This window comes from Scyliorhinus canicula, chromosome 3 (assembly GCF_902713615.1).
Source record: "Scyliorhinus canicula chromosome 3, sScyCan1.1, whole genome shotgun sequence".
Lineage (NCBI taxonomy): Eukaryota > Metazoa > Chordata > Chondrichthyes > Carcharhiniformes > Scyliorhinidae > Scyliorhinus > Scyliorhinus canicula.
Genome location: NC_052148.1, coordinates 166,330,104 through 166,354,746, shown reverse-complemented (window position 1 = coordinate 166,354,746; position 24,643 = coordinate 166,330,104). Strand labels below are relative to the sequence as shown.

Here is a 24,643-nt window from a genome sequence, read left to right as displayed (position 1 = left end):
CAGTACAGGAATGTACCATCATGACACTATCTACAAGAACAGAATGCCCTGTCCCTGGTTAATGATATGGTCAATACTTGGATTCTGTGAGAAGCCTTTCAGATTATTGTGTCCTTTGTCACCCAGTTCCCTGAGGAGTCTGATAGATCCAGTGTAATGAGGTGTTTGGTGGTTCCAGTGTATCTCAGCTTCCTGACTGTCTCATGGGTCTGAAATCTCCAAATTCCCTGAGTACACTGGCATTCCAAGGAGGTTTTTCCCCACTTGGATGAACGCATTCAAATAAAATAAAGTGAAAGAGATCTTTACAACTCACCAGATCAAAACAATTCCATGCCTCATTAACATACATCTACTTGCAGGCAAATACTAATACAGGTATCACTGGATTGAACTCAGTTGATATGTATATGCTGGACATGTTGTAGTTCTCTCCTGTCCCCTGTGTATTCCCAGTGTATTCCATTTTAATTTCAACATCTGGCTCTTTGTGAGGGTATTTTGGAGCGAGAATGTCATTTGTTGCTTTTTCTGTAAAATGAATTTGCATTCACCAGCATCTGGGTAGGGATTTATCAAATGTATTTTACGACTGTCACAGCCAACAGGCAGGGACATTTTGAAGCCAAGGCCAGAGGTAAAACACACTGGAGTAAACTTACATCTTCACTGCATCAGTGGTTACCTGGTGGAAAGGATGGCTTGCCCATTATAGAACCTGCATGATTGGAATAAAAATTGAATAGGATGTGGTGGAAGACAGGAGCCACTGCCTACAGTCTCCAGCAATCCAGAACAAAGGGGTTTAGTTGGGAGGCTGGTGGGAGCACCGAGCAAAGGAGGGAGCTAAGGAGAGCTCATGGGGGAGTTGAGAGGTGGGCGGAGAGTCTAAAGATCTTGGTGGTTGGGGGAAGGGTGGAGCGGGGGCGGGGGGAGGGGGTTGTGGGGGTGGGGTCAGTGGATTTTAGGGAGAGTGCAACTGAGGTGGAATATTTGTTGAAGGTGCTGTAAGATAGAAGAACAAAGAACAAAGAAAGGTACAGCACAGGAACAGGCCCTTCGGCCCTCCCAGCCTGCCCCGATCCAGATCCTTTATCTAAACCTGTCGCCTATTTTCCAAGGATCTACTTCCCTCTGTTCCCCGCCCGTTCATATATCTGTCCAGAAGCATCTTAAATGATGCTATCGTGCCCGCCTCTACCACCTCCGCTGGCAAAGCGTTCCAGGCACCCACCACCCTCTGCGTAAAAAACTTTCTACGCACATCTCCCTGAAACTTTCCCCCTCTCACCTTGAAATCGTGACCCCTTGTAATTGACACCCCCACTCTTGGAAAAAGCTTGTTGCTATCCACCCTGTCCATATCTCTCATATGGTGGTGGTTGGGGTTGGGTGAAGCACTCCTGCTCCTACTGGCCATCAAACAGTGCTGGAAAAGAATGTACCTGGCAGTTTCTATCTCCCTTCAGCTGGTGGGTTTCTGGAGTGCTGGAAAACCCAACTCACAGCTGTTACATTCAAAAGACTGCCAAAATCTGATGAATGGAGCCTGATATAAATTTTAGAATCACTGACTCTCCAGAGAAAACTGGCTGTGGTGAGAGCTGGTGTGTTCATTGTGGGTTCGGGGGCACTTTCACACTTTTACCACTTAACCCCACCCCTCCACCGTCATGAGGGGAAACGGGTTAAAATTCTCCCCATTAGAAATAATTGTCTTGCATACACAAACCCAGGTATAATTAGGATACAAATCACTATTGGAAATGTAATTGTAAGGATGGTTAATGCATTTGTATTACATTCCTCTCTTTGCTATGTTAAAGGAGAACTGACTAGCCTTCAATCCACTGAAGAAGGTTGGGTCCTGTTGAAGATATTTCTAATAAGGACCAATGCAGTCTTATTCTGAATTTCTAATACTCTGAATATGTTGATGTTTCATTATTATCTCTGAGCATTCCATCCTAATGCTTTTCCCCAAATTCCTAAGTGATACCCTGGAAAGAACTTTATCAGGGTCAGATTATACAGCACATGTTACATACTGGTCAGTAAATAAATAACAAGCACACCCTTCTTGCATTGGGATACGTTAATTGAGGGAAGGTCCAGTCATGCGCATGCATTAAACCTGCAATGCAAAGAGGATCAGACCACTGCTTTGCATTGTGACAGACTGCCTAATTAAAGACTTCATGCAGGGTTGGTAGGAAAAAGAATACTGTACCAATTGGCAAGGGGCATCCAGCCCATCCAGGCCTGGCTGGCCTGGCTCCCCTTTTTCCCCCTTATTGCCTCGGAGTCCCTGTTTATTGAAATCAACTTGCATTGTTATTGACAAATGAATTGCTCTGCCTGCTGAGAGGCCAACACTTGACAGTTTCCAAACAGGAGAGAGAAGCTGCTCGTGGATCAATGGGCCGTGTGTGGAGAGAGGGGTTTCCATAACGAAAGCCAAGCTGGAAATATACAAGGACATGAAACTGAGCATCCTCTCTTCCACTTTTTACTCTTAAAAATCTCAATAATCTTAATTTGAAGAAACAGATGCTCAATTTGTCAAACTGTTCTTGTGTCTCCATCTTGGGTTGTACATTTCAAATCATCGAAGTGCAAGATTGAAATCTTTTTCCTACCACCCCCCCCCCCTCCAAAAACGGAGGATCTGAAGTGGCATGGATTTTGAAAAAAAAATTTAGAATACCCAATTCTTTTTTTACGATTAAGGGACAATTTAGCTTGACCAATTCACCGACTCCTGCACATTTTTTTGGGTTGTGGCAGTGAGACCCACACAGACACGGGGAAAATGTGCAAACTCCTCATGGACAGTGACCCAGAGCCGGGATTGAACCCGGCTCCTCAGCGCCGTGAGACACAGTGCTAACCACTGCGCCACTGTGCTGCCCATGGACTTTTAAATATTTGATGTGTTTGTGTGAAGATGAATGCCCCACTGCACAATATTGTGAAGGGATGGAAACCCCCTTACATACAGCAAACAATTCTTGCATTCATTGTGACCCGAATGCCACAGGACAAATATTGTAGATGGTTAGTTCAGCTGAGCTGGTGCTCGCCATGAAATCTTCGATTAAAATACTGCATAATTAATTTATTTCACCATGTGCACTGCACTGGGACAAAATGTGCCTCTCTCCTGTTTGGCTTTAGATGTGTGAATACCAATACACAGCAGAGACATACCAATGGGCAAGGTGCATCTAATCCAGGGGCACCCTGTTCTCCTTTCTCCCCCTTTGGCCCTTTTTTGCCTTTCTTTCCCTTTTCCCCCTGTGGACACAATGGTTTGGTCAAAAAAAAGTTTTGTGAACTCAGACACTGCTACATGTACATTAAGTTAAGCCAATTTGAACACTATGAATTAAACACTAAAAGAGTAATAATGAGTTCAAAGCCAGAAAAACGCTCGGCGGTTATAAGGAGTAAAGGGACTTCAGTGAGGATAAAGGGTGATATTAGAAAAAAAGGGGAATTAGTGAGGTTGCAGGAGCACTTAGGAGCAAAGTTATATTCAGAAAGAGGTAAAACTGCAACTCTTTATTATAGCAGTCAAATTAAGGAGTAAAAATTAAAAGGGTGGGGCAGGTCCATAGGTGGGAACCAATATGCTTGGGTTTCAGAGGGCAAAGGGGGAAGGAGAAAGGTAGGTACCTCCAGGAAAGTGAAGCATGCTTCAATCTGAACAACTTGAATAAAAAGCATCTGGAAGGAAGAACGTTTCTACAGAGGAAGTGGCCCTTTGCATTTACCTAAGAATGCTCTTGTGACAAACGGAAATCTGCTGTATAGCGCTTTGGCAATTTTCTACATCAATGATACACATGTTGCAGTCCGTGGTCACTGTCCTCATTCACAAGTGCTGCATAGGCAAATGGAAAAGGACACTACCTCTACAAACTGAAAACAATTCAATCAATTGTGCAATTAGAAGCAAAATGGAAATAAAATATAATCATTTAACACAGCCCTCCTAATACTATGAGATATCTAGCAAAGCAAATGTCCAACTATCAGGGAATTACACCCTCAAGAATATGAAACATGGCATTTGGCCAATGAAAGAAGTATTTAAAAAAAAATATTAATACATCCCTTGATATTTTAGTCTCTGAATAATTTAATTGATGAGATTTGGTCTTGGAAAGTTGCATGTACAAAGTTATATACTTTTTACAAAACTGTGCCAGTGGTTTGATCACAGTCTTTATTGCATTTCATACCAATTATGTCTTTAAAATAAATGTCTGACCGGGAAAAGACCTGTTTAAGACATTAGAACCACTATTGTTGGATAACTTGTACACTTAAAAGGAGGGCTGTGGATGGATAGCACACACAGGTCTATTTTCTGAGTAGGTGCTCCTGGCGACGTGTTTTACCAGCTGGCAGCCCATATTGGGAAGCTGCGGTAATGCTGCCCATAATCTCCTCACAACGTGCTGCAGGCAAGATTCGCTGCCAGTGTTGCCCACTCAGACAATCAACCATCAACAAGAGATGGATAACATATACACCTTCAAAAATGAACTGTTGATTGATAGTTCAGACAGTGCACCACCTTGCAATTGCCGTCAGCTATGCCAGCAGACAAATACTTACTTTGCACATATGACATTTCTTTGTTCACTATTTTCAATGGAAAAGTTAAAGTACCAAAACTAAAATGCTAACACTTAGTGGTCAGAGGAGTACAATAGGACTTTGTTAAATATCCATCCAGTTATATTGCCTTTTCTTGGCCTATATAAATGGATGTGGAAGACTGGCTTGCACGGTCGACACAAAATTGGGCAACTCATGCAGTCTACATTAGAGCCCTCGATGGACACAATTAATGCAGCCTACACAGTGTTGTGGATCGTCTTACAGCCAATAGATGAGATGTGGTTATCTGGTTCATGCCATTAGTCAGCTCATACAAAACCACAAGAAACCTATGGATGGATTTTACATGCAACTTAAAAATGGTCTCCAAACAAACACCTCTGTGCTTGATTCAAAAACATTCATGTCGGAATCCAAATGCTAATGCTTCAGTATTCCTGATTACCTCGTTCAATCAATCACTTTCCACTATTGCATTTGTTTTACTTTGCCATTACTGATTTCACATGGGCTCATTAAAATAAGCACCTTACTTTTCGATCAAAGGCTTTAAGATGTCAAACAATAAAGTAATTGGGAAAACTTAGTTCATTTTTGTTGTTGCAAATTTTTTGGCTGGAGAAGAATCAGAGTATAGGTGACCAAGGCACAATCAGCCCTTCTAGTAGACACCTTCTAGTTGGTGAGTAGCAAAAGTAAGAGGCTACCTGTTCCAGTTTCTTGAGTCCAACTGACCTAATTACCCTAAAAGATACAAAAAATGAAACAGCTCGGGAGGGGGGGGATTCCACCTGCTGACAAATTTAATAAAAATCAAGAATTTGGGGGGGGGGGGGGGGGGGGGGGGGTTTCATTGAGACAAAGCTTTTCCCTAAAACTAGGAATACATTAGGTGAAAAATAAAAATAAATCTAGTAACTTGGTTCATTACCTTTTCCAAATTTTTGTGACTAAGATCCAGGAAAAATGGTTAACGCAACATTATTGATAGGATTTTACATTATGGTTTACATCACTGGAATAATTTTAAGTATAAAAATCTTGTGCATATTGACACTGCGGTCATTATTTTTGGCTAATTTTTTAAGTCAAAACATAAGATACAATCTGATTTGAAATATTACCAAAATAATGCAGATGCTGCACTTCTGGAGGAGTCAGAGTAGACTTAAAACAAGCCCCAAGTGTGATTTTGGGTTTGTTTGGTGGGGTGTTTCTTCACACCCACGTTGGCGAGATAGCGGCCCGTATTTAACTGCACTTAGTGCCGGAAATGAGCCCCCATGGGCCTCTTGCCATTACTGGCTGCCTTGTCGTCTGATTCGCCAGAATCATGCCTCAGCATCTCGCTGCTAACAAGGGGGAACTGCTTTTAAACACTTGCTCACCACCTCACTCCCAGTCAACACACAATCATGGCAGCGTGCAGATTTCTCTTCGCTTTGGGGATGCCGACCTGGCCAGGCTTCTCGATGCCGTTATACGTGATGGGACATCCTGTTCCCCTGAGGGGCTAGAGAACCAGCAGCAAGGTCACCAATACCGTAGTGGCCATGGCTGTCAGTTCGGGCATCATGACCAGGAGGACCGCCGTCCAATGTCGGAAGGAGACCAATGCCCTCCATTGAGTTGCAAGGGTAAGTTACTACCTCGCTCCTGGCATCAGTTGCACCTGCCACCCCTCAAATTCCCAACCCCTCCTGGCTGACACCTTGCACCTCCTCGCATCCGATCTTTGTGCTTGCTCCTCAGAACATACTGGCACCCACCAGCACAACCCCTTCATGTCCAGGTTCGGTGCCCACACATGCCACCTGCCAAAGACACCCCGCTCCATCAAACATGCATTTCACAAAGCCCTCTCTTGTCCCCGTAGGAGAAGGTAGCCCATAATAAGTGAGAAAGGGTCAAGACGGGGGGGGGGGGGGGGGGGGGGGGGGGCGTGCGGAGTACCATAGATTTGAGTCCTCACCAGTATGAGAAACGGGTCGTGGAAATCACAGTTTACAGAGAACAGCAAGGTCGGCCTGCGTCAGAGAGGTGAGGATCCACTGCCCCTTCACCCAGATGACCTGTTTCAAGTGAGTTGCTCATGTCAGACAAAATGATCCTTCCCTCTCACTGACCACATGTCCACTGCCTCGCAGGATCTCCATCTGATGGGTCCGGGCCATCCGGAGCTATTCCCCCCCAACCACCACCCAACAGACCACCTCGGATGAGACCTCTGAGGAGCCCACCACTGAGGCAACATAGCTATCAACCCCACCTTTCAACATTGCAGAGATGTACACCTCGGTGGGCCACAGTGGTGGACGGGCTTACAGGGCACAATCTGGTGAGCATCACACAGTTGCTGATGCAAATCAGGTGGAGGCAGGAACATCCAAGGGAGTCAGCATTCAGAGGTCTGCTGGATCCCAGGACTCAACTGGGTCCCAGTCAGATGTCAAGCCTCTGGGCAAGGACCTCCGGAATCTGATGTATAAGATAGAACACAGCCGTGACATACAGGAGGGGATGTCAGTGACATTCCAGTGAGTGCACAGCCGAATGGAGGAATCCCAAAGGGTACGGGCGCAGGAGATGATGCCGATGATGCCATAGGAGATGATGCATGGCACCGAGGCCAACACTGCAAGGATGCCAACTGCAGTGGAAAGCTTGGAGCACGATGTTAACGTCGGCATCTTGAGTGATGGTGCCCAAGGCATGGCTCAGTGTGTGACAACTATGGCTGAGGGCCTTGACATCATGTCTCAGTGGCTGATGGATATGTCCCAGAAGCAGGTGGACATTGCCAGGCCCAGTTACTGAGGAGTATCACTGAGGGCGTCGACACCATGGTGTAGACGGTGGGGGACCACCAGCACTGACAGAGCCAGTTGACGCAGAGGTCTCTGGAGTTCACTGCAGCTGCCCCTCCATCTCATGGAGACCCCCAGGGCCGTAAAGGCCATCAGGGAGGAGGAAGCCCTGGAGGTCAACACGGGGCCTGCCACCAAGGAGACAGTGGTGATCTCCAGTTCTTCTGAATCCCTCCCTCCTGACACCAGTGCATCTCAAGGGCAGAAGGCAGAACAGGATGGCATGGCAATGTCAGTGACACCAGTAAGTCGGCTGGGGCCTGCCGCCCCCAGGCCCTCCAGAGGATGTCTACCAAGGGCATCAAAGGCCAGAGGAGAGCAGCAAGCATAAGGCTGCCTCCACCTCTGATGTGTATCCTGGGGACACACCTAGACGCAGCAACAGACTACGGAGGAGCAAGAAGAGAGAGGATGACTGATTGAGCATGTTGGGGAGAGCACGTTACACCTGATACATGCGAAGCCTCAGTCGTGTTAATCTTCACAATCGGCCTACCTGCAACCCCACCCCCGATGCAGACCCCATTCAGAGGATGGGTGAGAGCGTGTTGTGAGCAGCAAGAGGAGCACAGGAGCTTCCCTAACAGCGAGCGATCATCACTCTCCTGCCTTGTATATTGACCCACTGACAGTTCCGACACAATTCATCATCCTGGGGTAATGTTACACAGACCCTTAGATGGTGGAACAGGGTAGTTGGAGGTGGAGAGAATGGGCAATGGGGGGAGGAGGATTGGGGGAGTAGAGGAATTGGGAGGGATTGGGGAGGAGGGGAATCCGGGTGGGAGGGGGATAGGGAGAAGGAGGGATTGGGGAGGAGAAGGGGGTGATCTTACGGACAAACCCTTGTCCTATGAGAATCGGGTGAGGATGAGGGCATCCCTAGTCCTCCGAGCATTCTGGACCCTTTCCGCCTGTCCTCCATCCTCCGGCTCCTCCTACGAGTCTTTCCCGGGCTCGTCCTCCAGCTTCTCCTGGTTCGCCTCCTCTTTGGGCGGGGCTGCATGTTCCTCCTCCTCCAGTATATCGCCCTGCTGCTGTGCCAGATTGTGGATGGAAAGCAGAAAGCAGACCACCACAAAGTGGGAAACCCTCTCGGAGATGGGGGTGGGGTGTGGGTGGGGGTGTATTGCAGTGCACCTCTAGAGCGGTCCAGGCATTGGAACCACATTTTGAGCAATCCAATGCACGGCTCAATTACAGCACAGGTGGCAGCATGGGCTTCACTATATCGGGCCTCTGCCTCGGGTCTTCAGCCTCTGCGCTGGCGTTATCTGCCAAGATCTCAGCCGGTGCCCCTTATCCCCAAAGAGCCAACCCATCCTGGGGTGTCCTCGAAGATGCCAGGGATCTCAGAGTGTCCTAGGATGTAGCTGTCATGAACACACCTTGGGAAACATGCACACACGTGCATGATCTGGAGGTGGTAGTCGCACACGAGTTGAACATTCAGGGAGTGGAACGCCTTCCTGTTAATGAAGAGCCCTCACTGATGTCTGGTGCGTGCAAGGCAACATTATTGCCATCAATTACTCCTGGACCTGGGGCCCGGACATCTTGGTGGGCTTGGTCGAGCTCAAAGTTGGTAAAGTCTGATCCCTGAGCAAACAGGACATCTGTGACATCACGGATGCACTTGTGGGCTGTAGCTTGGGAAATGGCGCACAAGTCCACCCTGAAGCCTTGGAATGAACAGGTGGCTTAAAGGTTCAGGGCTGCATTGGAAATGAATGCAAATGAAGGCTAATGATATGCTCACCATATTTGGGCATGGTTCTGAACTCGCCATCGGGAGCGGGCTGGTTAGATAGCAAAGTGATTTGCGCTGGGAGCGAATCTCTATTTTTGGCCTTTCAGGCTATTTAACCGGCGTGCCCAGATCCGCACTCGGCGCAACACAGTGATTAAATCGCACAGTCACTTTCTCTCTCGACACAGGCTGCCAGACCTACTGAAGATTTCCAGCACTTTCTGTTTTGATTTCCGAATGGAAATCCTTGCATGCAAACATTTGCTCATAACAATGTAGTTACAGGTTCTACCTAGTAGGCAGTACTTTGGAACAAATCTCCCAACTTCACTGGCAACTTGGATGCATGAAAAGAACAGATTTATTAACTGATCTTGCAAAGGGCCATAGACAACTTACTGTCAACACAAAAAACTGTTTAAAGTTCCACTATTGCAAGCTGTGGACATCATTGCCTGACATTTACTTCAGGCGCAAAACGATTAGTAAGATAATGAACCAAGTTCTAACATTTATACAATTGTTTTTTTATTCATGGGTTGTGGATGTCGCTGGCTGGGCCAGCACTTATTGCCCATCCCTAACTGCCTTTGTACAGAGTGGCTTGCTTGGTCATTTCAGAGGGCATTTAAGAATTAACCACATTGCTGTGTATCTGGAGTCACATGTAGGCCCGACCAGGTAAGGATGGCAAATTTCTTTCCTTAAAGGACACGAGTGAACCAGAAGGGATTTTACGACAATCAACAATGATTTCTGCTCATCATTAGACTTTTAATTTCAGATTTTTATTATTGGGATTTCAACCCAGATCCCCCAGATTATTTTGATTTGCGAATCTGGATTACTGGTCTGGTGAAAATGCTACTGCCTTCACCAAAGTTCTTTACACATTACAATCACAACTTTTGCATGATGTTTAACCCCTTGCATTTTATTTTTATCCATCAATGATTATCCATATGACATGGAACATGATAAAGAAACAGTTTGGAATGAATTGAGAAATAATCTGAGTGAATTAATTGTCATGTACTTTATCAGTTCGATAATTTTCTTTTGTATTCACTGTACCATGTCCAGTTGCAATTGGAAAGTAATACAACAGGCCCATATCGAGTGAATGGAGGCTACCTCACTCACTGTATTGTGTTGTGCCCAATGCAGATTAAAAAGGAATACTGGAGCTCGAAGCGCATTTGGTTCTCATGCTCACGGATCATTTCATTTCACGAACAATGGAAACAACCATTTGAAGACAGTCATGAATAAACATATCTGTAACTGCACCTTTTCTCCCCTCTCTCCTCTATCTCCTTTCGGACCAGAGAAACCCTGAAAGTAAAACAAGTCATCAAAGGAACTCTGAATAAATTTGTAATGCCCGCTGTGAAAAAAATAAAATGACAAAGAATCTGTTTACTCAGACACATTTTACTGGTGTAAAGGGGAACAGATACTTTTTCTCAATCTCCAATAATTTCCTTCTTGTTCCTAATTTTCAACTGTGTCCCTGCTATTTAAATCCTTTGTCAGGATAAACAATTTGCCTTGATTAATTTTGTCAGTTATCTTGATTTTCTGAAAAGATTCACCTAGGTAGATTGACAAAAATGTATTTTCCAAAGGAAAGACATCCAACTATCTATTCCTCAGTTAAATACCTTAAATATGCAATGAGCGTTGCTGTACACCTCTACTTCTCCTTAATAGCAATCATTTTACTGAAAATCATTCAGGCAATTTGAAATCCACAAAAAAATTGAACAAAACTTGGACAAAAGGTTAAATATTTTACAAATTCTGGATGGTCTTTTTAGTGAAAACACTTGTAATCCTTAGAAACAAGAGGCTGGTAGAAACAGGAGTATAAAGGAAATGGGACTTACATCTAACCCTGGATCTCCATCGATACCCTGTCAAAGAACAACATATACATAATGACTGACACATCTGCTTTCAATTTTTATATTCAATGCAATATTCTCGGGTTCTAATTTCCTGTGACTGGACATCAACTGATTTATAACTTGGTTCATCCAAGTCACATCCAACACTTTCAAAAGTCCTAAATAAAATCCAACAGATGATGTTCGGTGCTGCTGTTTTCTTTGGGCTATTGTAACGATTGCTCATTCATATCTCAGGTCAGTGTCTCTTCGATCCTGAATGATGTTTTGCTGAAACACGGAGGGTGAATTTCTACAGGGGTAGGTCCTACTTTGCTGGACGAGCTGGAGAATCCTGAAAGAAACTGTGCAGGCATCAGGTCTCCTTGACTCTTCAGTTAGAGCAGGGTGCAAATTCACACTCGCATTTTGAGAAATTGTGAATGCAGGACTTGTTGAGGGCAACTTATTTATTAACTCGCTAGAACATAGCAATTCCAGGGCTCCTTGGTTTGTGTATTATACAAGGTGACAATCCAGGTGTGGTCATTTTCAGGAGCCCTGATGCGATTGTATGCCAATTCGGCAATTATCTGTTTACCATTGGGGTTTCCATGCCTTTTGTAGGTGGAGAGTCTGTCCTTCACAGCTTCTGGCCAGTCAGGTAGTTGACAGCTCTTCAGTGCCAACAGCACCACCAGACATGGTGACCATTGCTGGTACTGCAGCAGGTCCTGGAGCAGCCATGATGGAAGAGGGGAATGGGTCAAGCATGCCAGGGCCAGTCAGGCAGGGCCAAATGAGAGTAGCCGGGGTCTTGTGGAGGCTGGGGATGGGGGAGACAGAGAGAGTCGGGACAACAATTGGCGTCCTGCCTTCCCTTCCAATTCTATGGTCGTCCTGCCTCCAACCCCCCCACTCTCATCCTACTTTAAATTCAGTCCACTGTTGTAGCTACCGGGGTTTTATAAATGGTGGTTGACCTGTCCCACCAGATGACTGCCCACACAGTATAAATGATGATCTACCCCAGTTTGTCCGGCAGTAGCAAGTATCTAACACAAAACATCTGCAAATGTGGTCTCTGGCACAACCATGTAGGTTTTCACACACCAGGCATGGCTGGTTAGGAAATCAGCATGCACCAGGTTTTCAACCAATCAAAGGTGATGTTCTTCTCACTATAGCTTCCATCTTCAAAATGAATTGTGAGACATGCAAGATTGAGAAAGGAATTATCTTAAACTTTAAAACAAGTTAATACCAAATTTCAAATGACCACATCAATTTATATTGCAGAAGAAACGGTCGCTGATTGGCTGTCAAATCAATGCTGTTTGGCCAAGGCATTGTCATGGAGAAAACAACGGGGAGTATTAGGCTCCTCAAGCTCCAATGTAATTTTAAAAAGGTGCAAGACTTGGACAAGTTCCTTTTATTTGCAGATAACGCGTCCCTGCACAAAATGTATGTAGTTTCTAGCAAGTGTAAAAGATCCACATTATGAATTGGACAAATTATCTTAAATCGTTTGTTAGGATGGCTTTTTAAAATTTAATTCAGGGGTTGTGGGCATCATTGGCTGGACCAGCTTATATTTCCCAACCCAAATTACCCTTGAGAATATGGTGGTGAACTGCCTTCTTGAAATGCTGCAATCCATGTGGTGTAGGTACAAATACAATGCTGATAGGGAGGGAGGTCCAGGATTTTGACCCAGTAACAGTGATCAAACTGTGATTACAGTTCCAAGTCAGGATGGTGAAGGCTCGGAGGGGAACTTACAGGTAATGGTGTTCACATGTGTCTGTTGCCCTTGTCCTTCTAGTTGGTAGCATTTGTGGGTTTGGAAGGTAATTTCTAAGGAGACTTAGTGAGTTCCTGTAGTGCATCTTATAGATGGCACACATTGCTGCTGCTGTGTATTGGTGAAGGGCGTGAATGTTTGTGGATGTCTGTCAATCAAGCAAGTTGCAATTAGCGCACTCAGGGTTGTTCAGTAAGTGCTGCCCAATTGTGGAATCACATCTAACAATAGATTTGTTTCGGGATTTGTAAGTGCAGGCTGGTTGATCATTTGCCTATTACAAATGACCGAAGGAACATGAGCCCAAATCTTGCACTCATGGGGCGTGCGCAATCAGCGGGCCCAGAAGCAGATGTGATATGCCCTTCTGGTCGTGATCGGCCCCTGACTGTGATTTCACACTGGCCAATTGATTGAAAGTCAGTGTGAAATGGGTGCTGAGAAAGGCTCAGTGCTGCCAGGGGAGTGCAAGTAGAGGGTGGGTGCTGAGAGATGTGTAGATGCAAGAGGGTGCTCCCTGAAGGCTGGGAGCTGCAGTATTGTAAAAATGAAAGTAGTTCGATAAAATGTTGCAAACCATGTCTCACTGCAAAGTCAAGTAGTTGACAGTAAATCACATAATACATCATTCATCAAATGTCTTCTTCTATTCTCTTTAAACCTGAATATTTAATCTCATTCTGGATGAAGTTTGTCGTGAAAACATGAAGGCCGCCTAGCCAATTGGCACACCCGCCGGCTGTAAAAGTGGAAAGGCCACGTAAAATCATTTGACAATTGGTTCCTTTATGGGCTTAATTTCCCGCTTGCCTGCTGAGGTCAGAAATATGCCCACTGGCCGTTACATTGCATGTGAGCGAGTTGATGACTTCTCACATGATTTCACGCGATTCTGGGTCGGGCATGTACCCGCGTGTTCAACATAAACATTTGGCCATGCTGTTTCATTCCATCAGCCAATCACTGAGACTTTAGCTGGCATTGCATCAGTACTTACATTGATACATGACTTTGCTCAGTTGTGTGATAGGCAGAATGTATATATGATTATCAGTATAGGCGCAATGCCATACGTTGGCTTTATGTCCCAGTAATCAGCTAATCAAGTCAAACAGCATGTTCATTCAATGGTTCATATATAGCAGAGTACAGACCGTTCTCAACCAGCCTTCACTCGTAAAACCCAAAACCGAATGTCTACTGTTAGATGTGATTCTGCGATTGGGCAACATTTGCTGAACAATCTCAGTGCGCTAACACTAAGAATCAATTTAAGATAATCCATCAAGCTCATAAAATTGCTGATTTATGCTTGCTAAAGCAACATACGTTCATTAGCAGGGAGCCATTCTCTGCAAACTAAAGGAGTATGTTCACCTATTTTGAATTACCTGGGAGCTTGGGGAGTACAGTTTTGCATTGCTTTTACGATGACAATAACTCAGCCGAATAAGAGTTAACTTGCCAACCAGTCAATATCCTTTTCTTTTGCAGCATAAATCGGCATGATCATTTGAAATTTAGCATTCTTGTATTTGTCCTGATGCATGCAAGATAAAAACCACTCTTTTTCAGCAATATTCAAGTTCTGTATTACCAAGTGACTGTGAAACAATGCTGCCAAAATCATAGAAACAGTGACAACATGAAGGAACAAAGAACAGAGGAAAAAGAGAAAGCCAGGTACACTTAAGAAAATGTTTCAAATGATTTGCTTTAATGTTAAATTGCTTTTTAAGTGACTGGAGCTTGGATAAGCTTTCACATAACATAAATGTCTGTTCAATAATGGACAGAGTAATGCAATTTCAACATCATAGAATTTTACAGTGCAGAAGGAGGCCATTCGGCCCATCGAGTCTACACTGGCTCTTGGAAAGAGCACCCTACCCAAGCCCACACCCTATACCCATAACCCAGTAACCCCACCCAACACTAAGGGCAGTTTTTGGACACTAAGGGCAATTTATCATGGCCAATCCACCTAACCTGCACATCTTTGGGCTGTGGGAGGAAACCGGAGCACCCGGAGGAAACCCACACACACACGGGGAGAATGTGCAGACTCCACACACACAGTGAATCATTCATCCAACAGTAACTTCTATCACTGCATCAGTTTTCACAGGGCCTCCAGTCACCGAATTAAACATTAATTACTATAAAAAAATGAACAATGACTGAGAAACATCAGAAATAAATTATGCAGTAGGTGAATTCAAGTATAGTCGCAAGCATTGGGCTGGATTTTAGTCCTAGTGTTGGGACCCCTACACTGGGATCATTTCCTGCTTCCGATACTGTGATACTGTGTAATGTGCTATTTTTGAAGGGGTGATACATGCTCACCGTTTAATTAAGGATGATGTGTGGGGGTCCTTCGGCTGAAAGCCCAATACGGGGCCCTCTAGCAATGAGTGGCAGTCCCACCAGAGGTGGCAACCGCTGTCGCAGATAAGCCAGAGAGAGGGTGCCTCAATCAGGAGACCCCTCAAAAAGTAGAAAAAGTTATTCAAAAAAACTGGCCATATTTCAAGAGCACTATTGTGAAGCTGTGGCCATTTAGTAGTCACAAGGCTTGGGTGTTACATTTGGCATCATATGCAAATAAAATAGCATTGATGTTCATAGAAGAATAACCCCACAGTGATTAATATTGCATGTTTCTAGGTAAATGAAAAGGCTGGTACTTTCATGGTTCAGATTTGAGGGGAACTAAGAGTTGTTTTTTTGCTATCGATATTCGTTGTGCCTCTGACAGGTGTCCTGTGCCTGTGAGGAAGAACCTACCTGCTTTCTTCTGACCAAATCTCAAGCGAGATCTCTGACCAGTTTGTGCACCTCAGGATTGGGATAAGCCCTGCTCCTGGGATTGGGCCTTTTAGTTGTTCTTCCCAGAAAGCAGCAATCATGAAATACCAAATTCACCAGATCATCTTTGGGATGAGGAAGGTCCACCTTTACTTGCCTCTGATGGATCAAGACTGACTTGATCCCACACCCACCCCACCTGTCCCCCCCACAGGTGAACCATTATGGGCGATTCCAGCAACTGGTCCCTTCATCAGAATTTTCTTAGGCACCCAACAATTGTAACTGAAGTAGCAATTTGTGCAAGTCCAGAAACACCTAACTCTGAAATTACACGGCTGTATGTGTCCTACAAATACATATATTGTGGGGCACCTTGCATAATATCGAATTTGTGCAAAGTGATCTGAGTTCTGATAGACAGATGTCCACTCTTTCTCCCCTTCACATGCCTAGAAAATGGCCGATCTGAGGAAAATCTACCCTCATTGCTCCTTTACCTTTCCTTCCAAATAATACCTTGCTAATGTCAAGCTGGAAAACTGGCCTTTTTTAAAACCATTTCCACAATGGGCACATCACAGTCACAATCATTGTGGTTATATAAATACAAACTGCTCTCATGGACTGAAGCACATTTTGAACGACAAGCAAAATACCACAAATGGCAAGAATCCAAAGTAAAAACATAGCGCTGGATTCTTCAGCCCCAGCCGCCGCAAGATCGCCATGGGCAGGACACAGACCATGTAAAGGTCCATTGAACTCGAGTGGGAATTTCCGGTCGCCAGGTGGGCGCGGCCGGTAAATCCTGCCCAGAAAGTGTTGGATAGATTTTCCGGCTCTTTTCCGGCTCTTTCTGTTTTTGTTTAAAATGTTGGCCAAGATTTTCCAGTCCTACCGTGGCATGATTTCCTGTCGTGGATTTGCGAGTCAGTGGCCACCGACAGGATCTTCTGGTTCTGCGGAGTCTATGGACTTCTGTGTGGCTCGTCTGCCCTGTTGTCAGGGGACCAGCTACGAGGGGTCGACTCAGGCGGGAGTAGGAGATCCTGCCAGTGGTAGGGGCTGGAAAATCCCACCCTTTAGCAGTCTTTACCACCCTGAGTTGTGTTTCTGAATCCATCACAACCCATCCTGTTCATCACAGAAACTGCTCCGATAAGCTTCTAAAGTGTAAATTCCAGTCACAGGGTTAATAAAATGTTCGTGAACTAATTATCAGCCATTTGTAATTGTGGCATTAATTCAAAATCTGCACAAAGTAGCACTGTCCCCTCTTGCAGTTAGACATACTAACACTCAGTATACTTACAGGCAAGCCTGTGGGTCCCCTTGGCCCTGGGTTACCAAGTGTTCCTCTTTCACCCTGAAATGACAACACTTCACATAAACTAAACAATCACAGTTATGAAGAAGTAAGCATTCTCAAATGCTTCTGTTATCTTAAGATGTCACAGAGGGCTCCTGGCCCCGGTAAAGTTCAGGGAGGCCCTGTTGGAGGTGATGAGGTTAAAAAGCACATGTCCAGAATTCAAAAGTGGCACTGCAATGTGACAACGTGGGTTTTTGCTCCTCATTTTAGCCTTTCCGTTTTTCTTTAAAGTTTCCCTTTTCTCATTAAGTTGTTTGTTTTGCTTTCTCTCTCTTTTTTGATTTTATTTTCAAGTTGGCTTTTGATTTTTGGGTGGTGGGGCTGCTGATGCTGATGGAAGGCCAGATGGTGTAAATTCCGGTTGAGCTGGGTGGGTGCTGGGGGTTAACTGAGTTATTACTGAGGCCTGGGATGACTAGGGCTTTACCCAGGCCGAGCGTCTTTACCAGGGTTGAGAGTTAGCAGGGCTTTACCGGAGCTGGAGTTAGCAGGACTTTACCAGGAGCCGGGAGTTAGCAGGACTTTACCGGGACAGGGGGTTAGCAGTACTTTACCGGGATAGGGGGTTAGCAGGACTTTACCGGGACAGGGGGTTAGCAGGACTTTACCAGGAGCCGGGAGTTAGCAGGACTTTACCGGGACAGGGGGTTAGCAGGACTTTACCAGGACAGGGGGTTAGCAGGACTTTACCAGGATAGGGGGTTAGCAGGACTTTACCGGGACAGGGGGTTAGCAGGACTTTACCGGGACAGGGGGTTAGCAGGACTTTACCAGGAGCCGGGAGTTAGCAGGACTTTACCGGGACAGGGGGTTAGCAGGACTTTACCGGGATAGGGGGTTAGCAGGACTTTACCGGGATAGGGGGTTAGCAGGACTTTACAGGAACAGGGGGTTAGCAGGACTTTACCGGGACAGGGGGTTAGCAGGACTTTACCAGGAGCCGGGAGTTAGCAGGACTTTACCGGGACAGGGGGTTAGCAGGACTTTACCGGGATAGGGGGTTAGCAGGACTTTACCGGGACAGGGGGTTAGCAGGACTTTACCGGGACAGGGGGTTAGCAGGACTTTACCAGGAGCCGGGAGTTAGCAGGACTTTACCGGGACAGGGGGTTAGCAGGACTTTACCGGAGCCGGGAGTTGGCAAGACTTTATCGGGACAGGGGGTTAGCAGGATTTTACCAGGACAGGGGGTTAGCAGGGCTTTACCGGAGCCGGGAGTTAGCAGGACTTTACCGGGATAGGGAATTAGCAGGACTTTACCAGGACAGGGGGTTAGCAGGACTTTACCGGGATAGGGGGTTAGCAGGGCTTTACCGGGACAGGGGGTTAGCAGGGCTTTACCGGGACAGGGGGTTAGCAGGACTTTACCGGGATAGGGGGTTAGCAGGGCTTTACCGGGGCCGGGAGTTAGCAGGGCTTTACGTGGGTGGCAATGTGCCCCTAGCTAGCGAGTCTGTGAACATCTCCCGCAGGTGCGGGGCCAGCGCTGTCGCAAATTGTTTGTAGAAGTCCGCCGGGAATCCGTCCGGTCCCGGCGCCTTCCCCGCCTGCATGGAGCTAATGCTCTCCATGATCTCTCCCAGTGCTAGTGGTGCTTCCAGATCCCGTTTTCTGCCCTCTCCCACAACTGGTATGTCCAGTCCGTCAAGAAACCGGTTCATCCCAGCCTTCCCCGTTGGGGGCTCTGAGGTGTACAGCTCTTGGTAGAAGGCCTTGAAGGTTTTGTTAATCCTCTCTGGTTCTGTTTCCAACGTGCCTCTGGTATCTCTGATTTGCGCAATTTCTCTGCTGGCTGCCTGCTTTCTCAGCTGGTGGGCCAACAGGCGGCTGGCTTTGTCTCCGTGTTCGTATAGGGCCCCGCGTGCCTGGCGGAGTTGGTGTACTGCTTTCCTGGTGGAGAGCAGGTCAAAGTTCCTTTGTAATTCTTTCCTCTCCGCCAGGAGTTCTACGGTCGGGGCCTCGGAGTATTTATGGTCTACCTCCAGTATGGAGTCGACCAGCTTCTGCCTAGCCACCCTTTCCTCCCTATCTCTTTGCGCTTTGTAGGCTATGATTTCCCCTCTTAGTACGGCCTTAAGCGCTTCCCAGAACGTGGAGGGTGAGACCTCCCCGTTTTGGTTGATCTCAGTGTACTCCGCTATGGCCCGCGCTATCCTTTCGCTGAAGGCCTTGTCAGCTAGTAAGGCACCGTCCAACCTCCATTTGGGGCGCTGGGCCCTTCCCGTCTCTAGCCGCACATCCATGTAGTGTGGGGCGTGGTCTGATATCACAATTGCGGAGTATTACACCTTGTCTATCTCTGGAAGCACCGTTTTCCCCACCACAAAGAAGTCAATTCTGGTGTACACGTTGTGTACTGGGGAGAAGAAAGAGAATTCTTTCTCCCCCGGGTGGGCGAATCTCCAGGGGTCTACTGCTCCCATCTGCTCCATATAGTGACTGAGTTCCCTTGCCATGTTTGAGGTTTTCCCCGTTCTGGGGTTTGATCTGTCCGTCGTTGGGTCCTGTACAGAGTTGAAGTCCCCCCCCATGATTAGTCGGTGCGTCGCTATGTCCGGGATTTCTGCCATGGTCTTTTGGATGAAGCTCGTGTCGTCCCAGTTGGGCGCATACACGTTAACTAGGACTACCGGCGCCCCATCCAGGGCCCCGCTGACCATGACATACCGTCCCCCTGGGTCCGTAACCGTCTTTGTCGCCCTAAACATTGTCCTCTTGCCAATCAGGATCGCCACCCCCCTGGCCCTTGCCCCATAACAGGAATGATAGGTTTGTCCCACCCAGCCCTTTCTTACCCGCAGTTGGTCCTGCTCCCTCAAGTGCGTCTCTTGGAGGAAGACTATGTCGGCCCTCATGTTTCTAAGGTGGGTGAGGACTCTAGATCTCTTCACTGGGCCATTAAGTCCCCTTACGTTCCAGGTGACTATTCTGGTGGGGGGCTTCTGCCCCCTTGCTCCTGTGGGGTTAACCATATTTGTCCGGTGGACGCGCCCCTGCCCTCTGGGGTTTCCCTTTGTTAGGGGGCCGTCCAGGATGTCCACTATCACTGCTCTCCCCATGCGGTCGGGTCCCTGCGCTCCGGGGTTCCCCCTTGTCCCGGGGACACCCGCCATGGCCGTCCACTGTGTGTCCGCCACGCGGGTAGCCCCCTGCACTCCGGGGGGCCCCTTCACCCACAGACCGTACTGGGTGGGTGTTTGCAGCAGTTCCCTGTTTCGAGCCCTTGTCTGTGGCACTTTGTGGCCCTATTCCCTTTCTGGCCTCTTTTGTCCCTTCGTCCCTGCATTTCCCCTCCCTGGTCTCTCGCCCCCCGAGTGCCCCCCCCCCCCCCGCTCTATCCCTTTCGGGGATACCCCTGTGTACCCCTCCATTGCCCCTCTCTCCCCCATTCCTGTCCCCATTTGCTCTCCCACCTTTGATGGGTGATCCCCCCCCTCCCCTGCCTGGCGCCTTCCCCCCTGTTGGGGGTGCGCTGCGGCCCTGCTCTGTTGCGCGCCCCCTTCGCTAGCTTTCCTGCTAGCACGGTGGCTCCCCGCTCGGAGGTTGCTGTCCCCCTTCCCCTCTCCCCTCTCCAGTACTCCCGTTCCCTCGTGCCGGGGCCTGGCCTCCCACCTGGAGCGGGCCCTTGGGCATTGGGTTGTTTTTCCTGGGTGCTCCTGCCAGGGGGGAGGGGGCTGGCTTTGCCTCGCCCCTCCCCACCCCCCCGTCGGCATGACGTATCTCCTTGCCATGGGCCCCTCGTCCCTACTTCCCATGGCGTTTTTCCAGCCCGTGCTCCTCAACGAATCTATTCGCCTCGGCAGGGGCTGTAAAGAAATATTCCTTGTGTTGGTATGTGACCCAGAGTTTTGCTGGGTACAGCATACCAAAACGTACTTTGTTCTTATAGAGAGCTGCTTTCGCTCTGTTGAACTCCGCCCGTCTCTTAGCTATGTCCGCTCCAAAATCCTCGTAGATTCTGATGGCGTGCCCGTCCCAATTGCAGGCTCTATTCTCCTTGGCCCAGCGCAGGATTGTCTCCCTATCCCGGTACCGGTGCAGTCTGGCTATAACTGCTCTCGGTTTTTCCCCTTCCTTGGGCTTCGGGCGCAGTGACCGATGAGCTCTGTCTATTTCCGGTGGGGTGGGAAAAGTTTCCCGCCCCACTAAGGAGCCCAGCATCGCAGCCACGAATGTTGTGGGATTTCTACCCTCTATCCCCTCTGGCAGGCCCACTATCTTAATGTTTTGCCTTCTCGAGTTAATCTCCTGGTCGTCTACCCTGCCCTTCAGGCTCCCCTGTGTTGCACTCAGTTTCGCCATTTCCCTCTCCAGGGACATGACCCGGTCGCTCACGTCAGTCGCTGCCTTCTCCAGCTCTTTAATGGTTGCCCCTTGGGCTTCCAGTATCTTCCCTTGGGCTTCCAGTATCTTCCCTTGGGCATCCACTTTCTCCTCCATTCTGGTCAGAGCCTGCTGCACCCCTGACATGGCCCTGGTCACTGCTGCCTGTGCTGCGGCCTCTGTGTCTGCTTTTAACTCTGCCTTGATTGCCTGCAGCTGCTCCCTCACCACCTCGGCAATGGCTTCCTTCCAATTCACGCCCCCCTCTAACCCCAGGGGAGAGGTTGCCCGCCCGTCCAGCTCTTTTGGATGCGGCGATACATTCTTCCCGCTGCTTCGCGTGTTGACTCGTTCGCCCAAGCTGGTTTGCCCTTTGCCCCGTCCACCTCCGGTGCCCCCTTTCTCTTGGGTCCCTTCTGGCATTTTTTTCTCCCCCTTCCCCTTCATCGTTTCTTCTCTCCTTGTTCTTCTTTTCCCCCTTTTCCGCACCCTATTTTCCATTCAATGAGATCATGACTAATCTGATATAATCCTCAACTCCACTTTCCCACCTTATCCCCATATCCCTGGATAACCTTACCGATTAAAATTCTGTCTATCTCAGATTTGAACATACTTAATGACCCAGGCTCTACAGCTCTCTGGTAAAGAGTTCCACACAATCACCACCCTCTGAGAAAAGAAATTCCTCCTCATCTCCATCTTAAATGGGTGACCCCTCAATCTGAGATTATGCCCTCTGGTCTTAGACTCTCCCTCAAGAGGAAACATCCTCTCAGCATCTACTCTGTCAAGCCCCCTGAGAATCCTAGATGTCTCAATACGGTCACCTCTCATTTTTCTAAACTCCAATGATCACAGGCCCAATCTACTCAACCTCTCCTCATACCTGGGATCAGCCTAGTGAGCCTTCTCTGGACTGCTCCCAATGCCAGCATATCTTTCCTTAGATAAATGGACCAAAGCTATTCACAGCATTCCAGGTGCAGGCTAACGAGTGTCTTGTATAGTTTTGGCAAGATTTCCCAATTCTTCCTACCAAAGTGCATAACTTCACATTTTCCTCCATTATATTCTATCGAAAAAAATTTGCCCTCTCAGTTAACCTGTCTACATCCACCTGTAGATTCTTTGTGTCATTCTCACCATTTGCTTTCCCACCTATTTTTGTGTTGTCCGCAATCTTGGCAATAGGACAGCCACTTCCCTCGTCCAAATCATTATATATATTGTAAATAATTGTGGCCACAGCATTAATCTCTGTGGCATTCCACTATTATAGGTTGCCTTCCTGAAAATATCCCTCTTATCCCAACTTTCTGTCTTCTATTAGTTCGTCAGCCCTCTATCCATGCTGATATACTACCCCCAACACCATGGGCTCTTATCTTATTAAGTAGCCTTTTGTGCAGTACATTATTGAAAGCTTTTTGGAAATCCAAGTATTATTACATCTACTGATTCCCTTGTATCTACCTTGTTCATTACCACTCAAAGAATTCTAATATATTTGTCAAGCATGTTTTCCCCTTTATGAAGCCATGCTTGATTATATTATGTATTTCTAAATGCTCTGCTACTACAACTGTTATAATGGACTCTTCCTCAGGGTAAGTAGGGCTTTTCTGGGGCTGGAGGTGAACAGGGCTTTTCCGGAGCCAGGATTGTTTAGCAAATGTTGTCCAATCCTGGAATCACAGCTAATGTTGGACACTATTGTTTTGAGTTTTTCAATATTGGCTGGTTTGACAGCACTTCCTATGCAATCCTGATTATGCTAAGAATTACACTGAAACTCAATTTGAGATCATCAGTTGGGCTCACAGTGTAGTTTACTTTCACATGCTAGAAGCCACATATATTCACACACAGGGTCTTGTCCTTTGCAGACAGAAGGAGCGTATCCATGCCTTTTCCAACTAAACTAAAGCTTATGGGACAGCCATCGTCTGGTTTAGTCCCCATGACCATGCCTTGGCTGATCAGAGTCGATCTGTCTGGTTTGAATTTGAGCAAAAAGCTTGGCAGTTAACTGTTCTCTGCTGTATTCTCCATGGCAATGCCTGAACTAATCAGAATCCATTTGCCAATCATCAGCAATGTCTTCTCACCAGTATAAACTGTTGTTGCCTTGATCACTGGTTTATTTTGCAAGCTGCCCTGATGACTGCAAGATGAAATGCTTCGACAGCATGTCTCTTTTATCAACAATGCTCAAGTTCTGGATTACAGACCAGTTACTTTTACATTGATAGCCACAATGTGCTCAAAATATCTTTTAAATCCTGTTGCTCCACATATTGATCAGTTAGAGTTTGCCTATCAACCTTGTAGCCAGTGGACGATGCTGTTCTGGCCTTGGTCCATTTGATCCAACAGCACAGAAAATGATTAGGCAACTGGGTTAATGCAACTTTTGTTGATTTCTATTCATAAATTATATGTCTTTTAAAATTTTGAATACCCAATTATTTTTTTTTCCAATTAAGGGGAAATTTAGTGTGGGCAATCTACCTATCCTGCTCATCTTTGGGTTGTGGGGGCGAAACCCACGGAGACACAGGGGGAATGTGCAAACTCCACATGGACAGTGACCCAGGGTCCTCAGTACCATAGGCAGCAGTGCTAACAACTGTGCTTCCCTGTTGATTTCTATTCAGCTTTTAATACCATGCAACCATTCAAACTGATTGAAATATTGAAAAGCCTTGATATCATTCCCACTCTTCTACGTTGGATCTTTGATTTCCTTCACACTGGAACCCAAAGGGGGTTAGTTTCTGGGATTTATTCGGAGCCCATGCTAGGTCTCCTTAAGGCCTGTTATTGTCAACTTTATTTCTTATCCTCTATACGAATGATTTTCAATCAGAGTATGACTACATAACAATCCTGAAGTAGGCTGATGATGTACTCATGACTCATCAGGAATAACAAAATAAACTATAGGGATTCAGTGGATACGTTTGTAAAATGATGCAATAACAATTCTCATAAGCTGAACAAAAACAAGGTGAAAGAACTAGTTAAGACTTTCGGAAAAGGCCAGTTAATGATGTGAAGATTCATGATGTGGACATTAAATAGTTACTATCTATTTTGGTGTGAAAGTAGATGATGAGTTGAATTAGAGGGAATAGTGTAGAGATGGGCGGCCAAGGGGCATACACAATTAAACAACGGCGGCGG

General features: G+C 46.8%; 1 protein-coding gene across 5 annotated transcripts in view; it reads right to left on the bottom strand.

The window, feature by feature from the left end:
* LOC119963079 (collagen alpha-1(XXV) chain) overlaps window positions 1-24,643 on the bottom strand; it is an 816,994-nt gene that overhangs the window by 14,625 nt on the left and 777,726 nt on the right. For 3 of the 5 annotated variants that reach the window (XM_038791652.1, XM_038791653.1, XM_038791654.1), the window contains 4 exons: window positions 17,072-17,125; window positions 11,139-11,165; window positions 10,540-10,584; window positions 3,211-3,297 (listed from right to left, as the gene is read on the bottom strand). In XM_038791652.1, coding sequence (XP_038647580.1) covers window positions 3,211-3,297; window positions 10,540-10,584; window positions 11,139-11,165; window positions 17,072-17,125 — 213 coding nt within the window. The remainder of the gene's footprint in view (window positions 1-3,210; window positions 3,298-10,539; window positions 10,585-11,138; window positions 11,166-17,071; window positions 17,126-24,643) is intronic. The other 2 variants (XM_038791655.1, XM_038791656.1) reach the window with 1 other exon arrangement.